Source organism: Onychomys torridus, chromosome 19, assembly GCF_903995425.1.
Source record: "Onychomys torridus chromosome 19, mOncTor1.1, whole genome shotgun sequence".
Classification (NCBI taxonomy): Eukaryota; Metazoa; Chordata; class Mammalia; order Rodentia; family Cricetidae; genus Onychomys; species Onychomys torridus.
In genome coordinates, this window is record NC_050461.1 from 54,122,981 (window position 1) to 54,141,584 (window position 18,604).

Sequence of the window (18,604 nt, forward strand, 5' to 3'; positions counted from 1 at the left end):
TATACTGTCCAGCTTGTAATGGTTAATGTAAAACTTACCAGATGAACCTTGTGTTTCAGCTTTTCTCTTCCCCTTCCCCTTGCTTCAGAGGCCTGATGCCGTCGGACTATTCCGAAGAAGAGGCCACCTCCGAAAAAGTCCCCTTCTAGAACATGTAGACACTTGAGAAATGTTTCTGTTTGAAGAAAATAGAGGGGAAAACAGAAGTCTTAAGTCTGTGGCACACTGTGTCTTCAGACAGTTTGGAGGATTGAAAACCTAGAGGTTTTAAATCATGAATTGAACATGTAAAATTCCAGTAAAATGTACAAGTGGAATATGCATCGCTCTTAACCTTGAGCATAGTGACTTAGAGACACTGTACATCAGTTATGCCAATAAGACTGTGGACTTCATGAGCGTTGAACTACTGGGTCAAAACTCAAATGAGGAGAATTTTGCCTTTAAAGGGTTTACATGCTAAGAACCAACTTCTAATAAGCTGTGAGACAATCAAGTCATAACTACCAGTACAGGTAGTGCATATATTTATCCTTTAGCTCTGAGCTCTATATTACATAATGGAGCCTTAAATCTATGTGGTTTCTATCAATGGTTTGTTCTTTAAATGGTCGTGGAAACTGTAGATAACCTTAATGGAGGACTGTACAAACGTGAAGGTGTGGTCTCACTGCAGGTTTAAAGTGTTTGAAGCATTCTGAGTATTGATTTCACAACTAGATTGTATAAGGTATGGGCCGTGAAGAGACTCCCGTTATTCAGTAAACCCTCATCTCACTCAGCAGGCACATGTTGAACAGCATTGTCGTTGGTGTGAAATGGGGGAATGTGTTCCTTCATTGTATTTGGGCCTTTTGTATCGAATTCTTGATATTAAATTAAATGTGCCTTGAAATAGTTGGGTTTTTTTTTTTTTAATTCAAGGAATACTCTGCTAATTTTGTTGTACTCTTTAATATTTTACTTTGGGGGGCTGTGGAGAGCAGATCAACACTTTGGAAAAATTATTCTGTGCTCTTCAAAGTGAAGGAAAAGGCTGCCTCGTTTAAAAGACTTTATTCCAGGTGGTATAAAAGACAAGGAGACTTGGCATTTGGCCCCAGGATATTGCAGTAGACCATAATGTGGGACAGTCTCACAAGGTTCCTGCCAGAAGACTGGGGAAATAATGTGTTGGAACTCTGGGCTGGCCCAAGTGAGACTTGGTGTGAATTGGAAAAAGGTATAGTGATCATTCTAGCAGACTCACTTGCTCATTTAGATAAACGAGGCATTATATTCTTCATGCTTCCATCCAAGCCTGGAGGTGAATTTTTTTTCGTCTATAAGTCACCAGTTTGAATTTTCGCTTGGTGATAATGGAGTCTGAGATGAGTAGAAGATAAATGTTCCAGCTTGTCCCAACGTTTAAGTGCAGTTTTAACAAGGGTGACTTAAGTTCTCTTAATCGTTCAAATCAATTGTAAGTATCTTATATGTTTGCTTTAGGGAACTGATTGTGGGGCAGGGGTGGGTTGGAGGAGTGATTTGTATGACTTTACAGGAACAAGTCTGCTTCTAAAATTGTCACTGGGGGTTTGGAGGGTAAGTAACCAATCTGTTCAAAAGTAGTTTATTGTGACCAAATTGGATCTTTTGTATTTACTTTATGCATTTTCCAGTCACAATAGAAAAGCCCTAAGTCTATTTTTAGTAGGTGAAGTAGCAGTCTGTAAAATGTGTTACTAACATGTATTCATGCTCAGCCAGTCTTTCTTTGCTACTTGGGTACAGTAACTTCAAGGCCTGTGACCTGCTTTCTTGCTGTAACTTCTCTCTTAATAAGAGGATGCATGCTCGGTACACAGTTGAAATACTAGAGGAAGGAGAGACTCCTGGCCTGATGTCAGCCTGCCCCATTCTGCTCTGCAGGACCAGTTACTGCTGTTAAATACCTTGGGTATCATCAAGATAATATGTGCATATGCAATGATTTTATGTGTATTGGTTTTAAAGAAATGTAACCATGCCGTACATACATATACTTCAAAGCTTTATTTTTTTTTCTCCATTTTTAACTCTTGGGTATGTTTAAGCATATCTAAATTACTACCTTTTGAATGGTTACTTGGTATTTCTTTTTATTAGTTAATCTTACTTTAGCAACCCATAAATGGGGTTTTATGATAAAGTTAAATCATAAGCCATAATCAGGTATTAAAAATACATTGTTAACTTGAAAATAAGTAGTGATTAATCAGTCAGTAATCGGTGTGGAATGATTTAGGTGATTGGGTTTTGGGTTTTCTTATATGTGTATATGGTATTTCCCCTCTAATTCAGTTCCAATTTTGAGGGATAAAGATTTTAGCTGGGTGTGGTGGCTCATGCCTTCAATCCCAGCATTGGTGAGGTTGATGTAGGAGAATGGGAAATTCAGGGAGTAAATTCATATATTCTGTCTCAAAAAGTGAACAAAAGAGCTAATGAGAGATGGACTGTGATTCTCTCTGTAGTACTGTCTGCTTTAAAATATTTCATTTGACAGGACATTCATCAGAGTGTTTAGGAATATATTGGTATTTTCAGTTTACACTTAGTCATTTAGGCAATTATATGTACATCTCTACAAAATAACCTGGCTTCCTTCCCTTGATAATGAAAACAATATATGATATCCCTTCTTTTTTGTAAGTCTGTAAGTATTTCCTGTTAAGATCTTTGGGAGTTCAAAGCCAGCCAGCCAGGGCTTCACAATGAGACTTTTTTTTGGTGGGGAGGGGTTGAGACAGGGTTTCTCTGTGCAGTTTTGGTGCCTTTCCTGGATCTCAATCTGTAAACCAGGGTGGCCTCGAACTCAGAGATCCTCCTGGCTCTGTCTCCCGAGTGCTGGGATTAAAGGCGTGCGCCACCTCCGCCTAGCCCCGCATTTGTTTTAAGATTTTTTTTTTTTACATGTGTATGAGTGATGTGTTTGCATTTCTGTCTGCGCACCAAATGACATGGAGGCCAGAAGAGGGTGTCAGGTCCCTTGGAATTGGAAGGTTGGGAGCCACCGTGTATATGATAAGAATTAAACCTCAGGAAAAGCAGCCAAGTGCTCTTAAATGCTGCGCTAACTTTCCAGACCCCCATTTTAAAAAAACTTAAATGAAAGGGAGTGATCTCTGCTTTTCTTTTCCAAATATTTACTTGTAATTTAAGTTCTTTCTATTTTGTGGTGCTGAGGATTGAACCTAGGGCCTTGACAATGCTAGATAAGCAATTTATAATTAAGCTGTGTCCTCAGCCTTTTCTTTGGTAGCGAGTATTAAGGATTGAACCCAACCAAGCCTTAATGCTAAAATCAGAGTACACTCCCAGCCCCACACCATGTATGGAGTGTGTTTGTGTGTGTTGTGATGACCACAGCCACCAATTTTAATCAGCATAGTTACTAACATAAAATTGAAGCAGTTTTAGATAAGAATAAGTTTAGAGGTGATTTTTTTTTTTTTTAAGCTGAAGATATCAAACCCTGCGCTTGCTAGGCAAGCACTCTACCACTGAGCTAAATCCCCAACCCAAGAGATGATTAAGACAGGGTTTCTCCATATGGCCAACGATGGCCTAGAATTAGCTTCAGCTTACACTAGAACTTCATCATCCTCCTAATGATTCATCCACGGGGTAGTTAAACTTTGTTAAGCATTTTTAAATAAAATATTTTACTATAAAATTTTTTATGTCTATATAGGGTCAAGTGACCAATTAATGTACTTTATAATTGTTTTTTCCCCTTAATCTTTATTAATTTACAGGAAAGAACTTTCTGGTGGAAAAATTTGATGCATATGAAAGAAACAGTTGGCTAGGTGTGGTGGCACATTTCTTTAATCCAGTACTTGGGAGACAGAAGTGTGCAGATTCTGTGAGTTTGAGGACAGTCAGGTCTCATAGTTCTAAGTTAGCAAAACTGGGTCTCTGTGTAGCCCTGGCTGTCCTGGAACTCGCTCTGTAGACCATGGTTGCCTTGAACTCATAGATCCTCTTGCCTCTGGTGGGATTAAAGGCAGACACCACCATGCCCAGCTAGACTCTATCTCAAAACAGAGAAAGAAACAAAGTTGTTGTTATATGGGCAGTCAAGTAGAAGGAAGAAGATCACTGTCTTACAGTGGTGTCCACATCTGGAGGCTAAACTCTGAGGAGGCTGATAGGAAGTGGAGGAAATGTGTTAAACAAATTAACTTTTACTGTGTGCACTCAGAGCTTGTACCTTGGTTCCTTTGAACAATAGTAACCTGTTTTTTAATGTTCCACCAATATTTGTAAGGAAATTTTAACTACAACTTTTTGTTGTTGTTGAACTGTATTATAATAACATAAGCTATAAGTTAAGGAAATTTGCAACATTCCCAGTAATAGAGTTCTCTACAAAGTACTACTGTTGCTAGGGCTCTGGTGTTTGCTAGGATCAGATGGATTCTGTATATCTGGCAAGTGCAAATCCCAGTAGAAATATAGGAAGAACAGTACAGTACAGAAGTGTTCTTATCCAATGAGATCATTCCAGACTTAATCCAATGAGAAGAATGTGAAATTGTCCATGTGCACATCTCAAAGTCAGTATCACAATTGTGAATTAAAGCCAAATACCTTTGAAGTTAATACTTTGTGTGCTGTTATTACTAAGGCTAAAAGAAGTGAAGTTTTATTGGATTGTTAATTGTTTTATTACTCTGTTGGTTCTCTGTATGAGTTGAATAGTGTAGGGCACTATTATTTGGAAAATTAAAATGTTCAAAAGTATAGTGCTCCTAATCTGACAGATAATTTGAGGTTTGGAAAATAATCCTGGATCTTTGTGACTTGGGAATATACAGTCTTAATCCAGTATTAAAATGCTCATCAGGCATAGTGGCTCATACCTGTAATCCCAGTAAATAAGATATAGGAGAATTGCAGTTTCAAGATCATCCTCTACACATAGCAAAACCCCCAAATTTATGTCCCATTTAAGTTAAATAAGAAATTAATGGATTTCTATTTGGCAAGTCTTTTAAAAGCTATATTCTTGTATCAAAGATACTTATTAAATTGATTAAAAGGAATCCTTTATGTGTGTTTCTTAGTAAGAATATATTTTCCCTCTTTTATAGGTATTTTATGGGTGGTAAAGGGGCATACATTTATAATAGATTCTATACATATTTTTTAAAGAACTTTTGTTTGATAAAGCTTAGTGCCTTAGTATTACATTAACAGTATATCCAAGGTATATGTTAAATGTCCTGCTTATACTTCAAATGATAATTTAGCATACAAACCTTGATGCAGTAGAAACAAAAAGTGGCTATGGCTACTTGGCACTTTTTGTTTAAGGCTTATTTTTCCTGCTCTATTGGTAAATACCGAAGTACAGAAGATGGACATGTTCCAGAAAAGAAGATGGTAATGACAGGGTGGCATCTGCCGTGACAGTTCTGTACATCTGCTGTGATGATTGTGAGCAAAGGCTATGGAGAGCTTTGTCTTCATTTTGTGATGATTGGCTCTTTCCTTTGCAGCCAAACAGGCAAAAAGTTAATGGCGAAGTGTCGAATGCTTATCCAGGAGAACCAAGAGCTTGGAAGGCAGCTGTCCCAGGGCCGTATTGCACAGCTTGAAGCAGAGTTGGCTTTACAGAAGAAATATAGTGAGGAGCTTAAAAGCAGTCAGGATGGTAAGGGGGTTTGTTGTTTAAAGTTTGCTTACCTTTGCACTGGCATTAAAGGCCGCCAGGCTTATGGTAGATAAGTTTCTGTGCATGTTCTGGTTACATAAAATTGTGCATGCAACACCCACCATTGATTTCTAGAACAAAGCCATTTACTTAAGTTAGAATGTTCCCAAGGTACTAATAGCACATTGAGAAATTTTTGTGAGTTTTTGTTTATAATAAAAGGTGTTTTGTTTAATTTCTCTTAAATATGAATCTTGGAAACACTTGGCAGTTTTTGTGGCTAAAAAGTAACATAATTTTATTTCCTTAAGGTCCTCTTCAATAAAAAGGAGAATCACTATTTAAATTTGTTGAGACAAACCAAATGTAATTGTTACCATAGTCCTTTTTTTGTCCAAGCATAGCTGCATGTTTTTTTTTTTTCTTCTTGTTTTGTGAAGTGAATTAATAGTAAGAAATAGAGCCACACTGTGAACATGTAAACTGAGAATCAGTTATTTGATGGTTGGTTGCAAAGAAAGTTGGTAGATAATACTGTCATTCTTAGCTTTTATTATGTATAAACATGTTAAGTGGGAGATGTTAATATAGCAACTGAGAGGCTGTTTTTCTTAAAGCCTCTTTAGAAAGTTAATGGACTTGTATATTTCTTAGGTGATTTTGTTATTGTGTGTGGATCAGACTTCTTTGGGGAAGGGGGGTAAAGAACCAACATGTCTTGAGAACTGAACCAGCTGTAGATTTAATTGAAGGTACTAACTGAGGGTGAAGAGAAGGGACCTTCCGGTCAATGCAGATAAGATTTTATAGGCTATTGTCAGAGGTATGAGGCAGGATGGTTGGAATCAGTTTTTTAAAAACACTTATTTATATATGTATTTTATGTATATGAGTGCTCTACTTGCATGTATTTCTGTATCACAGAAGAGGGCATCGGATCCTACTATAGGTGAGCGACCATATGGGTGTTGGGAATTGAACTCAAGACCTAGAAGAGCAACCAGTGCTCTTAACCACTGAGCCATCTCTCCAGTCCAGTTGGAATCAATTTTAACTTGGTTACTTAAATATTTAAAGCATCCAGCTACCCTCCAAACTCATTCTTAAATGGTGATTAAAATTCCAGGTAAATTTTTTAGGTATGTTATTCCAGTTTTAGAACAGTATTTATTCTCTTGGTACTCAATATTTGAGGAGCTGTAGAAGTAGTAGACCAGTGGGCATAGCACTTGCTGTGCAAGTGTGAGAACCTGAGTTTGGATCCTGGCACCCAAATAAAAAGCTAGGTGTGGAGCTCGTGATGGTCTGTCACTCCTGTGTGGAAGATGAATTTGGGGGTTTGGTGGTCAGCTCATCTAGCCAAAATGGCAATGGCAAGCTCCAGGCTCAGTGAGAGGTAGAAAGCTATAGAAGAAAGACACGGAGCAACACAAGGCCCTGGGTTTGATCCTCAGCTCCAAAAAAAAAAAAGAAAGACACCTTATGTTGACCTCTGGCCTCTCATACACGCATGCACAGGTGAGTGCATGTGTACACACATAACAAATGTTTTAAAAATACGTTAAGATATTAAAGTAGGTTTGACTCTTCTTTGCACAGAACTGAATGACTTCATCATTCAACTGGACGAAGAGGTAGAGGGTATGCAGAGCACCATTCTAGTTCTTCAGCAACAGTTGAAGGAGACACGGCAGCAGTTGGCGCAGTACCAGCAGCAGCAGTCTCAAGCTTCAGCCCCAAGTACCAGCAGGACTACATCTTCTGAACCTGTGGATCAGGCAGAGGCCACAAGCAAAGACTGCAGTCGTCTGGCAAATGGACCAAGTAATGGCAGCTCCTCCCGCCAGCGGACGTCTGGGTCTGGATTTCACAGGGAGGGGAACACAACTGAGGATGACTTTCCTTCTTCTTCAGGGAATGGTAATAAGGCCTCCAACAGCTCAGAGGAGAGAACTGGCAGAGGAGGTAGTAGTTACATGAACCCACTCAGTGCGGGGTATGAAAGTGTAGACTCTCCCACGGGCAGTGAAAACTCTCTCACACATCACTCAAATGACACAGACTCCAGCCATGACCCTCAAGAGGAGAAAGCAGTGAGTGGGAAAGGTAATCGAACTGTGGGTTCCCGCCACATTCAGAATGGCTTGGACTCAAGTGTAAATGTACAGGGTTCAGTTTTGTAATATTTTTCCAGCAAATTTTTATACAGTGTCATTTAATTTGGGAGAGGATACTGTCAAAAATTAATGCATACTTTTGTCACAATTTGCCTTTTTGTGGGTGTGTTTTTTGTTTGGTTCCCTTTTTTGTTTTGTTTTTCTTTTTTATTGCTTCAATACCTCTGCCACTTTGAAAATCGTAACAGTTAATTACTTTGAACGTTGCTAAAAGAACATTTTGTGTAGGGTCAAGTTATTTTTATATGAGTTAATGTGAAGTTGTAAATGGGAATCTATAACGATGATGTCTGTATAAATCTGTGTCTATCTAGAACCTGTGCTGTGTAAGGGCATTCTTAACTCATGCTGTTATATACTTATGCACCATTCAGACTTGTTAGAGTAGATGTGGGCTTATGACTGCCAAGGTTGCCCAGTACAGTAGTTTTTATCACTAAAAAGTTGGACTTGGAGTCCTATAGTAGTTTCAGTGTTAGATAAAGTTTTTCCACCATACATCTGTGCATTCATCTTTAGGTGACTGAATGTTTAAGAAATCTGTGTGCATAGTTACTAAGTTTTTATGAACTGTTGTGTCTTGTTAATGCATATTGCCCTGTGACTCCAGTATATCTCACTTGTACTGACCAAACCTAAATAAAAAAATTTTATTATGACTCCTCTATTCGTTTTTTTATTTTTATTTTTTCTTTTCTTTTGGGTGTGTATAGCAGTTGCTAATTGTTTTCACTGAACTGCTAAATTCCCTCTCCCCTGTAACATATACAAAGGTTAGATTAAAACAGTCCATGCATTATGTCTGACTGTACACACCTAATTTTTAATTTGCACCCTTTTTTTGCAGAATGAAGTAGGAGTTTATGACTGCAGTTCATAGTTTTGCTTTTTTTCCCTTGACAGAAAAATCTCATTTTTAAAAACAGCTAAGTAATTTTTATGTTTCAGTTGAAGAGCAGTTCTTGATCTGATTTCAGGGAATTGGGTGTATCTTTAGTCAGGGATGTTTGTTTTAAAGCACTGACCAAGTAATGGTTTTTCCTAAACAGCATGCTTGCATAGATTATAAGAAAGTGTATGGTGTGAAGATGGGAAAAGTGTTGTGAAAGGTTATTAAAGTTTCACTGTTAATATAGTTAGTAATACTAACTGTGCTTGCTTTGGCAGCACCTACACTAAAAAATTAGTAATACTAAGTGTTAAGGTCTTAAGGTCTCTAGATCTACAACTTTTCATAGATGGTTATGATGAAACATTTCTTTTAAGAACAACAGGATTCTTAATTAACTTATTATCAAGGAACTGTAGAATTGAAGTTTTAGCAGTTGAAACTAAGATACTTCTTTGAAAAGAACTGTTGTATTTTGCTTGCCTAGCTGGTAAATAATCTATGATCTTGGCTTCAGAGGCACTGTGTGGGTAGTGGTGGCTCACGTTTTTAATCCCAGCACGCAGAGGCAGAGGCAGGTGGATCTCTGAGTTAAAGGCCAGTGAGGACACAGATTAACCCTGTCTCAATTAAAAAACAGAAACAAAAAAACCTGTACTGTCTTAAGCTTTTGTGCAGTCCTAAGTGAATAAAGGCTATGTGATTTTAAATAAATGTGTATATAATTAACCAGTTTGATGTATGTTAAAAGACTCCTTTGATTGCTAGGCGGTGGTGGTACACACCTTTAATCCCAGCACTTGGGAGGCAGAGCCAGGCGGATCTCTGAGTTCAAGGCTAGCCTGGTCTACAGAGCCAGATCCAGGACAGGCACCAAAACTACACAGAGAAACTCTGTCTTGAAAAAAAACAGACTCCCTTGATTTATGAATTACTATTGGGCTTTAGCTTTATATATATCCTTTTACCCAATTTACACAAAAATGTAACTTTTTCTATCCTGTTGGCATCCAATAATCGGTGTGCAAAAGGAAATTGTTCAACAGGAAATTGTTCAACAGAAGTGTAGCTGACTACATTTAATATAGGCTTAATGTCAAAATAGATTTCACATTTGTTTATTCTGCTTGGTAAAACTTAGGATTTATGGTTGCGTGTGAAGTCAGCAGTCCTCATTTCTGGAATTGGATGCCTCGTTTGCTGGGAAAAGGTGATGGACCCTATTCAGGTTAAGTGGTTTGGAACAGTAGTAAAGTTGAGTCCTGGCATTACTGGTAATCTTGTCATGACTAGAGCCCTACTCCATAAAAGGTCATTAGCTGAGTTGGTAGAAGTGAAGTATTGTTTTAAGCTCAGGTTGGGTGTCAGCAACATTTATTGCTCACAGTTCTGGAGGCTGGGGTTTGTGAGATGAATCTGAAGTGCTGGATGATTTGGTTCCTAGTGAGGACCTCAGATGTATCTCCAGAAGGTAGAGACGTCATTTCATTTCTCAGTCTGTGTGGGAGAGTTCTGTCATTGTAATCCAAAGGTCTCAACCTCTCATCAGTAGGAAATAGTTTCAACATAGGAAGTTAGGGTGTAAGGGTTACATCACTCAGTGTGCAGGCAGTGACTGCTCAGTAAATGTTAGCCACTGTTAAATCTTTAAGTCTCAGTCCTGGTGAAACACCACCTCTTTGTCAAGTAGAAGTCCAAGTCTGGTTTGGGTTTTGTTCTCCCTGAGACAAGGGTTTTTCTGTGTAGCCCTAGCTGTCCTGGAACTCTGTAGACCAGGATGGCCTCGAACTCAACAGAAATCTCCCCGCTTCTGCCTCCCTGAGTCCTGGGATTAAAGGCCTACACCACCACCACTTGAATTTCCATTAAAAGAAAGCTGTTGCCTCTTAGCCAGAAGATTAGAATCTACCTGTGTGGAGACATACCATTATCCTCTCCCTTAGGAGTTAATATAGTCAGGCAGGTCAGTCACCTGGCTAAGGGGCCACTGCACAAGAAGGCAGATCCACCTTAAAGCATGCCAGGGAATAATTATACCTTTAATAAGATAATGTAGTTTTCCTCCCTAGAATTTTGCTCTAGAGCAGTCAGCTTACAGAGCCATAGCCAGGCAACTTCCTCAACTGGCTTGCTATCTGAATTACAGTGATTTTTTCCTTCTTTTCCTGGTCTAAGTATCCTTTCCCAATACTCCTTGCTCTCTCTGAAGCCCCCTACCTCCCTTTAAGAAAAAGGTCTGTGAGTTCAAGTCTAGCTTGGTCTACAAAGCAAGTTCCAGGACAGCCAGAGCTGTCGCAAAGAAACACTGTCTTGTATCATGGATGTGCCTAATACACGCTGAGGTCAAGCGGCCATCAGATCCCCAGAACTGGAGGTTATAGGCAGTTGTGAGCTTCTTGCCATATGGGTGCTGGTGGGAACCCAGGTCCTCTGTAAGAGCAAGTGCTCTCAACAGATGTGTCATCTCTTCAGCCCCCAGACTCCCTTTTTGCCATGGAGGAGCTTGTCTACCACATGGCTGACCACGATGCCTAACTCAAAAGACACTGCTTTCTCTTCCTCTTCTCCCTACCTGTGCAACTGCCAGCACTTTGTCATTGTCCTTTTCATAAAATGTGGTAACGACACCTTCAATACTTAGTAACCCCGAGGCTGCCCTTTATAGAGAGCTATCATTGAATGTCCCTTGATAATATCCACCCCAAAGCCGGCAGGCCACCTTTATGTTTTCCTGCCTGTGTCTGCCCTTCTCGATAAAAGGAAGAAACAATACAAACCTTAGTGGGGAGGACACAGTCTTGGAGGTTGCTGTGCCAAAATTTGGAGACTGGAGCTGGGGATGAAAACAATGTGATGGCTATGCAGTAACTGAAAGAATGCATTATATAAAAGTATGGAGTTAAAAATGGCAGGCTAAGACAACAAGCTTGGTTAAGTACAGTCCTTGGAAACAATTTGAGGATGGGTGTGGCATAGTGGTGGAGTGCCTGCCTTGCATGGTCAGAGCCCAGGTTATCCCTACCATGGCCAGAAAAAGTTTATGGACGAGGAATTAAAAGCAGTATAAATCTGTCATATTCGCAGTTTGGTGAATGAACAGTTGGTCGTGGTTGTTGTCTGCTGTTGACTAATCAAAACACTTGGAGTTGGGTGAAGCAGGATTGGGAATTCAGGCCAACCTGAAGCTACTTTCTCCAAGTGAATGCTGGGAAGACAAATGTGAGCATGTATAAAAGACTTCAACACATGAACTTGTCCTCTCAACTGTATTTAATATAGATTTTTGTAAAAATAATATTCACAAAACAGCATTTTTCTGATAATTGGAATCCTGCAACTATTCATGAAACAACCCTAGAATGATTGCAAGACCTCTTCAGGACAAGCAGTCCGTAACACTGTTAAAAATCTTCTTTGTTCTTCTGCTAGCCTAGCAGCATATGAAACTATTCCAGGGGCTGGAAAGAAGACTCAGCAGTGGAAAACACTGACTGCTCTTACAGAGAACTCAGGTTCAGGATCTAGCATCCATAAAGTGGCTCACAACCATCTGGAACTCCAGTTCTAGGGGATCTGACCCCCTCTGGCTTCCACAGGCTCCTGCACACATGGAGTGTACACACATACACAACACAAATATTTAAGGAAAAAAAATAAAAAGCTGGGCATGATAATGCACGCTTTTAATCCTAGCATTTAGGAGGCAGAAGCAGGCAAATCTCTGTGAGTTTGAAGCCAGCCTGGTCTACAAAAGTGAGTTCCAGGACAGCCAGGACTGTCACAGAGAAACCTTGTTTTGAAAAACACAGCACCAGCAAAACTATTCTAGCTCTCTGCTTCCTGTGGGAATTAAGATGTGACCAGCAGCTTCCTTCTACTGCCACGTTTCCTTTGCCTGCCACTGTGCCTTGCCGTGATAGACTATCCTTTTGGAACTGTAAACCAAAATCATAAATGATTCCTTCCTAGGCAAAAAGGAAAAAGAAAAAGAAACTACTTTTCTCCATTCATTGTTTTTAGCTTGCATCTGGCCCATGCATGGCTCTCAGTAGATGATTGTAAGGAGCTATAATGAAGACTTCACAGTGTTGCTGCTCCTCATTCAACAAAAACATTTAGCTTCTTGAAATCTCCTCTGCTGGGTCCCAGTAGAGCCTGCAGGCAGGAGACAAGTGAAAACATACCTTGTCCCTAAAAGAATATATTCCTAATCATTTTTTCACACGTGTTTATGTGTGGAGGCCTGGAACTGGTGTCAGAGATCTTTCTTAACTGGTCTTCTACTTTTGAGGCATGAGAGATCAGTAAACCAACAACTAACCAGTGCAGCCTATGTAACTAGCCAGCTTGATCCAGGGATCCCATCTCTACCTTGCGGCTGGAATCATAGGTGGACTTCCACATCCACCCAACATTTACGTGACTTCTCAGAATCAAAACTCTGGTCCTCTTGATTGCACAAATGCTTTAATCACTGAGCAAACTCCACAGAACCATATTTTCCGTATATCTATAAACAAGGGTCATGTAGCCCAGTCTACCCTTGAGCTCCTGATCCTGTCAGTTTTCCCAATGCTCAGATTATAGGCCTGTGCCACCACAGCTAGCTCATATCCATGTACTCTTATGCAGAGAACATAAGGGCTATACTAGTGTTCATCAGACTTGCTGCCTACAATGTGCTAGGCATATATAATACAACAGTGTAAGAAGGGATCAAGAATACTATGTAGAGCATAACAGAGTACACTGGAAACTAAGAATTATAAGTGTAAGTAGAAAGACAAGATTAGGTATAAGAGCAGAGGGGACACCAAAGGTAGGGTTTAGGAAGGCTTCCTGGAGGAAGTAAAATCTAAGCGGAGTTCAAGAGATTTCTAGCTTCTCCAGAGAAGGCTACACCACTCACCAAGTCTTCAGATAGAAGAACTAAACTGAAGAGGTAGTTATAATGACTTTGGATTAGATGTGATAAATTAGATATTTTTATAGAAAGTTTAAATAGAAGGACCAGCCTGCTCATAGGCAATAAGGTTAGACAGAAGGATTTCAGAGCTGTCAACACCACGGGTAGTAACTGAAGTGATGGGGTGGACACGGTGCTTCCTGGAGAGCTGCTGCAAAATTGGGTACAAGGCAGTCAGAATAAGCCCTCAAAGGGGACTAAAGAGTGGCCATCATTGTGGGAAAACAGAGGGCTGGAGAGATGGCACAGTGGTTAAGACCACTTACTGCTTCTGCAGAGAAATGGGTTTGGTTCCCAGCACCCACACCGTCCCTCACAACTTTCTGTAACTCCAATGCCAAGGGGTCCAGCATCCTCGTCCACCCTCTGCAGACACGAGGCACCTATGCAGAGGAGAAAATCTCAAGAAGCCAACTGCTTTTGTTAATGTGAAGTCTCCTTACAGTCGTCTGCTGAGAGCCATGCATGGGCCAGATGCACGCTAAAAATAATGGAAAGGAGTCATAGTTTCCTTTTATTTTTCTCTCTTTCCTAGGAAGAAATCATTTATTATTTGGGGGTTTGGAGAGATGGCTCAGGGGTTAAGAGCACTGACTGACTGCTCTCCCAGAGGACTGGAGTTCAATTCCTAGGACCTACAAGTAGGGCAGCTGACACCTGTTCTAACTCCAGTCCCAGAAGATCCAACAACCTCTTCCAGCCTACTTGGGCACTGCATGCATGCACAGGACACAGACACACATGCAGGCAAAACATCAATACACATAGAATAAGAATAAATCGATCTTTTTTAAATGTAATAAGCGGGTTGGGGATTTAGCTCAGTGGAGGAGCACTCGCCTAGCAAGCGCAAGGCCCTGGGTTCGATCCTCAGCTCAAAAAAAAAAAAAAATGTAATAAGCACGAAGCATGGATAAGTCCCTTAAATTCTTAAATTCGCGGGAACAGGCAGCACAATAAAGACCACTAGAAAAGTGAGAGTGAGTGCTGACCACTAATTTCTCTAGCGGGAAACTCTGTTCTCTTTAGCCCCATCTCAGGAGCCCATTTTATTTGACCCATCCACATCTCTCAAGATCTTAATGATGTTTCAGTTTACATTTCAGGAGGAGGCCCCAGCTTACGTCAGTTTCCCTCACAACCTGTGGTACCTTTCTCTTACTTCACTGTCCCCTGTTCCCGCTCACTGCGAGACTTGCCTAGAAAGCCTCTCCTTTCCAGCACAGGATTCTGCTTTCCTAAATAGGTGGCATTCTCTGTGGGCCAAAAAGCTGCAGAAGCAAAACAAGATGACGCTCCCTTCCAAATACCTGGGCGCTGTAGATGGCCCGTGGTGGTGGTGGTGGTGGTGGTGATGGTGGTGATGGTGATGGTGGTGGTGATGGTGGTGGTGATGGTGGTGGTGTGGTGGTGATGGTGATGGTGGTGGTGATGGTGGTGGTGGTGATGGTGGTGGTGGTGGTGGTGGTGGTGGAGGAGGAGGAGGAGCTGGGGAGTGGGAGCGGGCTGAGAGTGGCCAGAGGGAGTCGCCAAAAGGCATGAATGACACGAGGCAGACAGGTAAGAAGAAAAAGCCTAACAGAATGACTTTGAGTAAGAAGTCGGAAAGGTTTGAAACAGCAGCGATCCATCGCCCTAACGATCTCTCTTAGAAGCTGCCAGCGCAGAGGAGGACCTTCCAGGAGGGGCAGGACCTGCCTACCCAGGAAAGGCTAGGCTAGGCTCTCTGGAGTGGGGACCCCACCCAGGTCGACACCCCTAGACCGTTTACACCCGACCGCACCTAAGGCTCCTAGTTCGTCGGCACCCCACAGCGCTCTCCGACACCCCTAGACTCTCTTCGTCCAGCCCAGCACCCCTGGATTGTCTACGCCCACCCTAGCCCGACACACCTCGCTGCGCCGATGCCACCCCATGCCATACAACAGTCCACACCCCACCCACCTCGGGGCCATGGGCCCGCCCAGCGTGTCGCGCAGGCGCGTGGGGGCGTGGCGTGAAGGCGGGGCGTGGAGGCCATAGCCCCGCCCCCAGCACGGCCAGGGAAGCTGAAGGAAGTTATACCTCAGTCGTAGACGGCGCCTGGCGGACGAGACAGCTGGCCCGAAGCGGAGCCGCAGGATGAACGCAGGCTCGGACCCCGTGGTCATCGTCTCTGCGGCGCGGACCGCCGTAGGTGAGTGTCCCGCCGGGCCGCTTCGGCCTCCGACCCACCTCCCCGCCCGGGGCGCCGAGAACCGGGCTCGCGTGACCGGGAGGGGGCGGCCGGCGGCGGACGCCACGGACCTGTGCCTCGCGCCTCGCCCGCGGCCCCGCCCCTCGCGCTGCGATTGGTTCCTGGCCGTAGAACCACCGCTCTGCCAGACTCACCTATTGGCTGCCTCTGGGACGCCTTCTCTCTCCTGATCTCTGATTGGCCCGCTCTGCCAAGCGCCATCGGTCACGCTGTGATGGTGGGGGCAGCGAGCGGGTGGTCCGAGCAGGGGATCGGGGCAAGCCTTGGCCTTGGCATTGTCCTGGAAGCACCCATCGCCTTTGCCCGCCCCGGCGCCAGCGCTTTTTGTATGGAGAGCATGTTGCCGCATCCTCCTCCTCCTTGGTGGTCCTCAGTGTGCTCTGGGTTCAGACGCCGTCCTTCTTCCCCATTCCGTTACAGGCTCCTTCAACGGTGCCCTGTCTACTGTGCCTGTCCACGACCTGGGGACAACTGTCATCAAAGAAGTCCTGCAGAGGGCCAAGGTGGCTCCAGAAGAGGTGTCCGAGGTCATATTTGGACACGTTTTGGCGGCAGGTAACTCCTCAGTAACCCCAGGAGAAGTCAGGCTCATTAGAAACACACGTTTATTTGCACACTCACACACACACACACACACACACACACACACACACACACACACACACTCGCCACCGGACATGTCTTGGCTCAGAGCTCCCTCTGCCAGGATTCTTTCTGCCCCTCCTCCTTCCTAAGCTTTTCCCTTGATGATCCCAGACCACCGACCTGTACTGCCTTTGCATTGTTAGAAGCAAGGCCAGCCTGGTGCATAGGAGAGTATGCATAGTGCGCGGCCACATGCCCCTGAAATGCCACACATTTAGTAAAAGTGTGTGGGCCTGGCACTGTGCCAGCAGCAGGGAGGCTGGCTGTAGCAGATCAGGTATACTCTTGTCCTCTTGTCATGAGATAGGCTGTTCCTCACTCGTGGGAGCTTGATCACTCCCTGGAGGAAGACAGGAGAGTCTAAGAATGCCTTCACTTTACCTCTGATTCCTGCTGGGTTTGCAGACCAGTGACCACTGATCATTCCATGCTGATAATTGATTTGGAGCCTGAAGTGTTAGTATTCAAAACCAATTTCTGTTAATTGTTAGTATTCAAATCCAACCTCTGTTCTTATGTTATGCCCAGATCACAACCCCAAAGAGACCACCGAATACTGTGGATGTCCAGAATGCAACAGCAAGGTTTAGTCTATAGATATAAGCCTAGGCTGGGAACTCCTCCTTACACCCAATACAGTGAGGCAGGGAGGAGTTGCTCTTTCTTTGTGAGGCTAGCTATTTAAAGGCAAAAACCACAAGCCCTTCAGGGCGGTTAGGGGTGGGGTTTGGGGGTTTGGCACAGGTGCAACTCGGATTGGTTTATTTTTATTTTTGAAGGTCTCTGTTCTCTTTTAATTGGGTGAGGGTATGTAACCTTTCAGTTTATTGGTTGGGTGTTACAATAATCATTTTGGGGGTAGTCCGGGACAAGTCCCAGGCTTTGTCCTTGAGATGCCATGGGGGCTGGCTCAGTGGTCCAGGCTCTGTCCTTGACTCACGAACATAGCTCTAAGTTGGTGAGGGGTCCCAGACAGGAAACAACTGACTGAACCTTGAGCAGTCAGAGTACCAGTATGTGCAGAAAGGGAGCTACTGCAAGGACTGTCTTTTGTTCACGTCCCTCCCAGAGACTGCTTGCTCAAGTCTCAGGAAACTGAAATTGAGGCCTGATCTCTGAGAGAAGACTGAGCAGCCTTTTAGGGTATCTGCTTGGTCCTTTCACTTACTCTGTCTGAGACCTTTGCCCATTTGTAGGTTTGCAGGTTGAATACTCCATGTTTGAAACACTCAGAGCCAGAATTGTTTTGATTTCAGATCCCCTCATCAACCAGATTTTGTAACATCTCTCTCTCTCTCTCTGTCTGTCTGTCTCTGTGTGTGTGTGTGTGTGTGTGTGTGTGTGTGTGTGTGTGTGTATAGAAGTATCATTGTTACCAAACTTGGTGTCACAATTGTTATCTCAAGAAGCCAGGTTCAGTCAGTTGTCTTTTGTAAGCTAGCTGGGACAGTAAAATGGATAATAAATTGCAGAAAAGGGAGATTTATTTAATTTGGTTAAACTGGGGAGGGCAAAGAGACCCAGTGATCTTTCACATCTATTTTCATTGTCCAGACGTGAGATTAAACTTTAGATGGAGTGCTGGAGATCTGTACTTCTTCTTTTTTTTTTTTTTTAAGATTTATTTATTTATTATGTATATAGCATGTATGCCTGCAGGCCAGAAGAGGGCACCAGATCTCATTACAGATGGTTGTGAGCCACCATGTGGTTGCTGGGAATTGAACTCAGGACCTCTGGAAGAGCAGCCAGTGCTCTTACCCTCTGAGCCATCTCTCCAGCCCAAGATCTGTACTTCTGAAACAGCCTGGTCAAGTTATGACTCCACCCACCATTGACCTATCCTCTGGGTCTCTCTAGCAAAGTGGCCTGACAGGTTGTCAAGGTGTGTAGAATCTTTTTCCACCTCTGCCTGCTGCCAGGCTTCAACTTCTTCCTTCTCCCAGCATGGGATTCCTAGGTTGTAGAGCACTTGTGTAGTACACACAAGCCACTAGGTTCAATACCT

General features: G+C 42.8%; 2 protein-coding genes and 1 long non-coding RNA gene across 4 annotated transcripts in view; 2 read left to right on the top strand and 1 right to left on the bottom strand.

The window, feature by feature from the left end:
- Positions 1-8,527, top strand: part of LOC118570190 (WT1 associated protein) — a 29,885-nt gene extending 21,358 nt beyond the window's left edge. For both annotated transcript variants that reach the window (XM_036168536.1, XM_036168535.1), the window contains exons 7-8: positions 5,529-5,683; positions 7,283-8,527. In XM_036168536.1, the coding sequence (XP_036024429.1) occupies positions 5,529-5,683; positions 7,283-7,866 (739 nt within the window). In that variant the 3' untranslated portion in view covers positions 7,867-8,527. The remainder of the gene's footprint in view (positions 1-5,528; positions 5,684-7,282) is intronic.
- On the bottom strand, positions 1-16,019 carry LOC118570191. Its single transcript, XR_004943160.1, has 3 exons — positions 15,780-16,019; positions 11,527-11,582; positions 1-175 (listed from the first exon to the last, which is right to left on the bottom strand). It is a non-coding gene; the product is annotated as an uncharacterized LOC118570191 (long non-coding RNA).
- Positions 15,714-18,604, top strand: part of LOC118570189 (acetyl-CoA acetyltransferase, cytosolic) — a 19,575-nt gene continuing 16,684 nt past the window's right edge. Inside the window, exons 1-2 of the mRNA XM_036168534.1 lie at positions 15,714-15,891; positions 16,372-16,506. Of these exons, the coding sequence (XP_036024427.1) occupies positions 15,837-15,891; positions 16,372-16,506 (190 nt within the window). The 5' untranslated portion in view covers positions 15,714-15,836. The remainder of the gene's footprint in view (positions 15,892-16,371; positions 16,507-18,604) is intronic.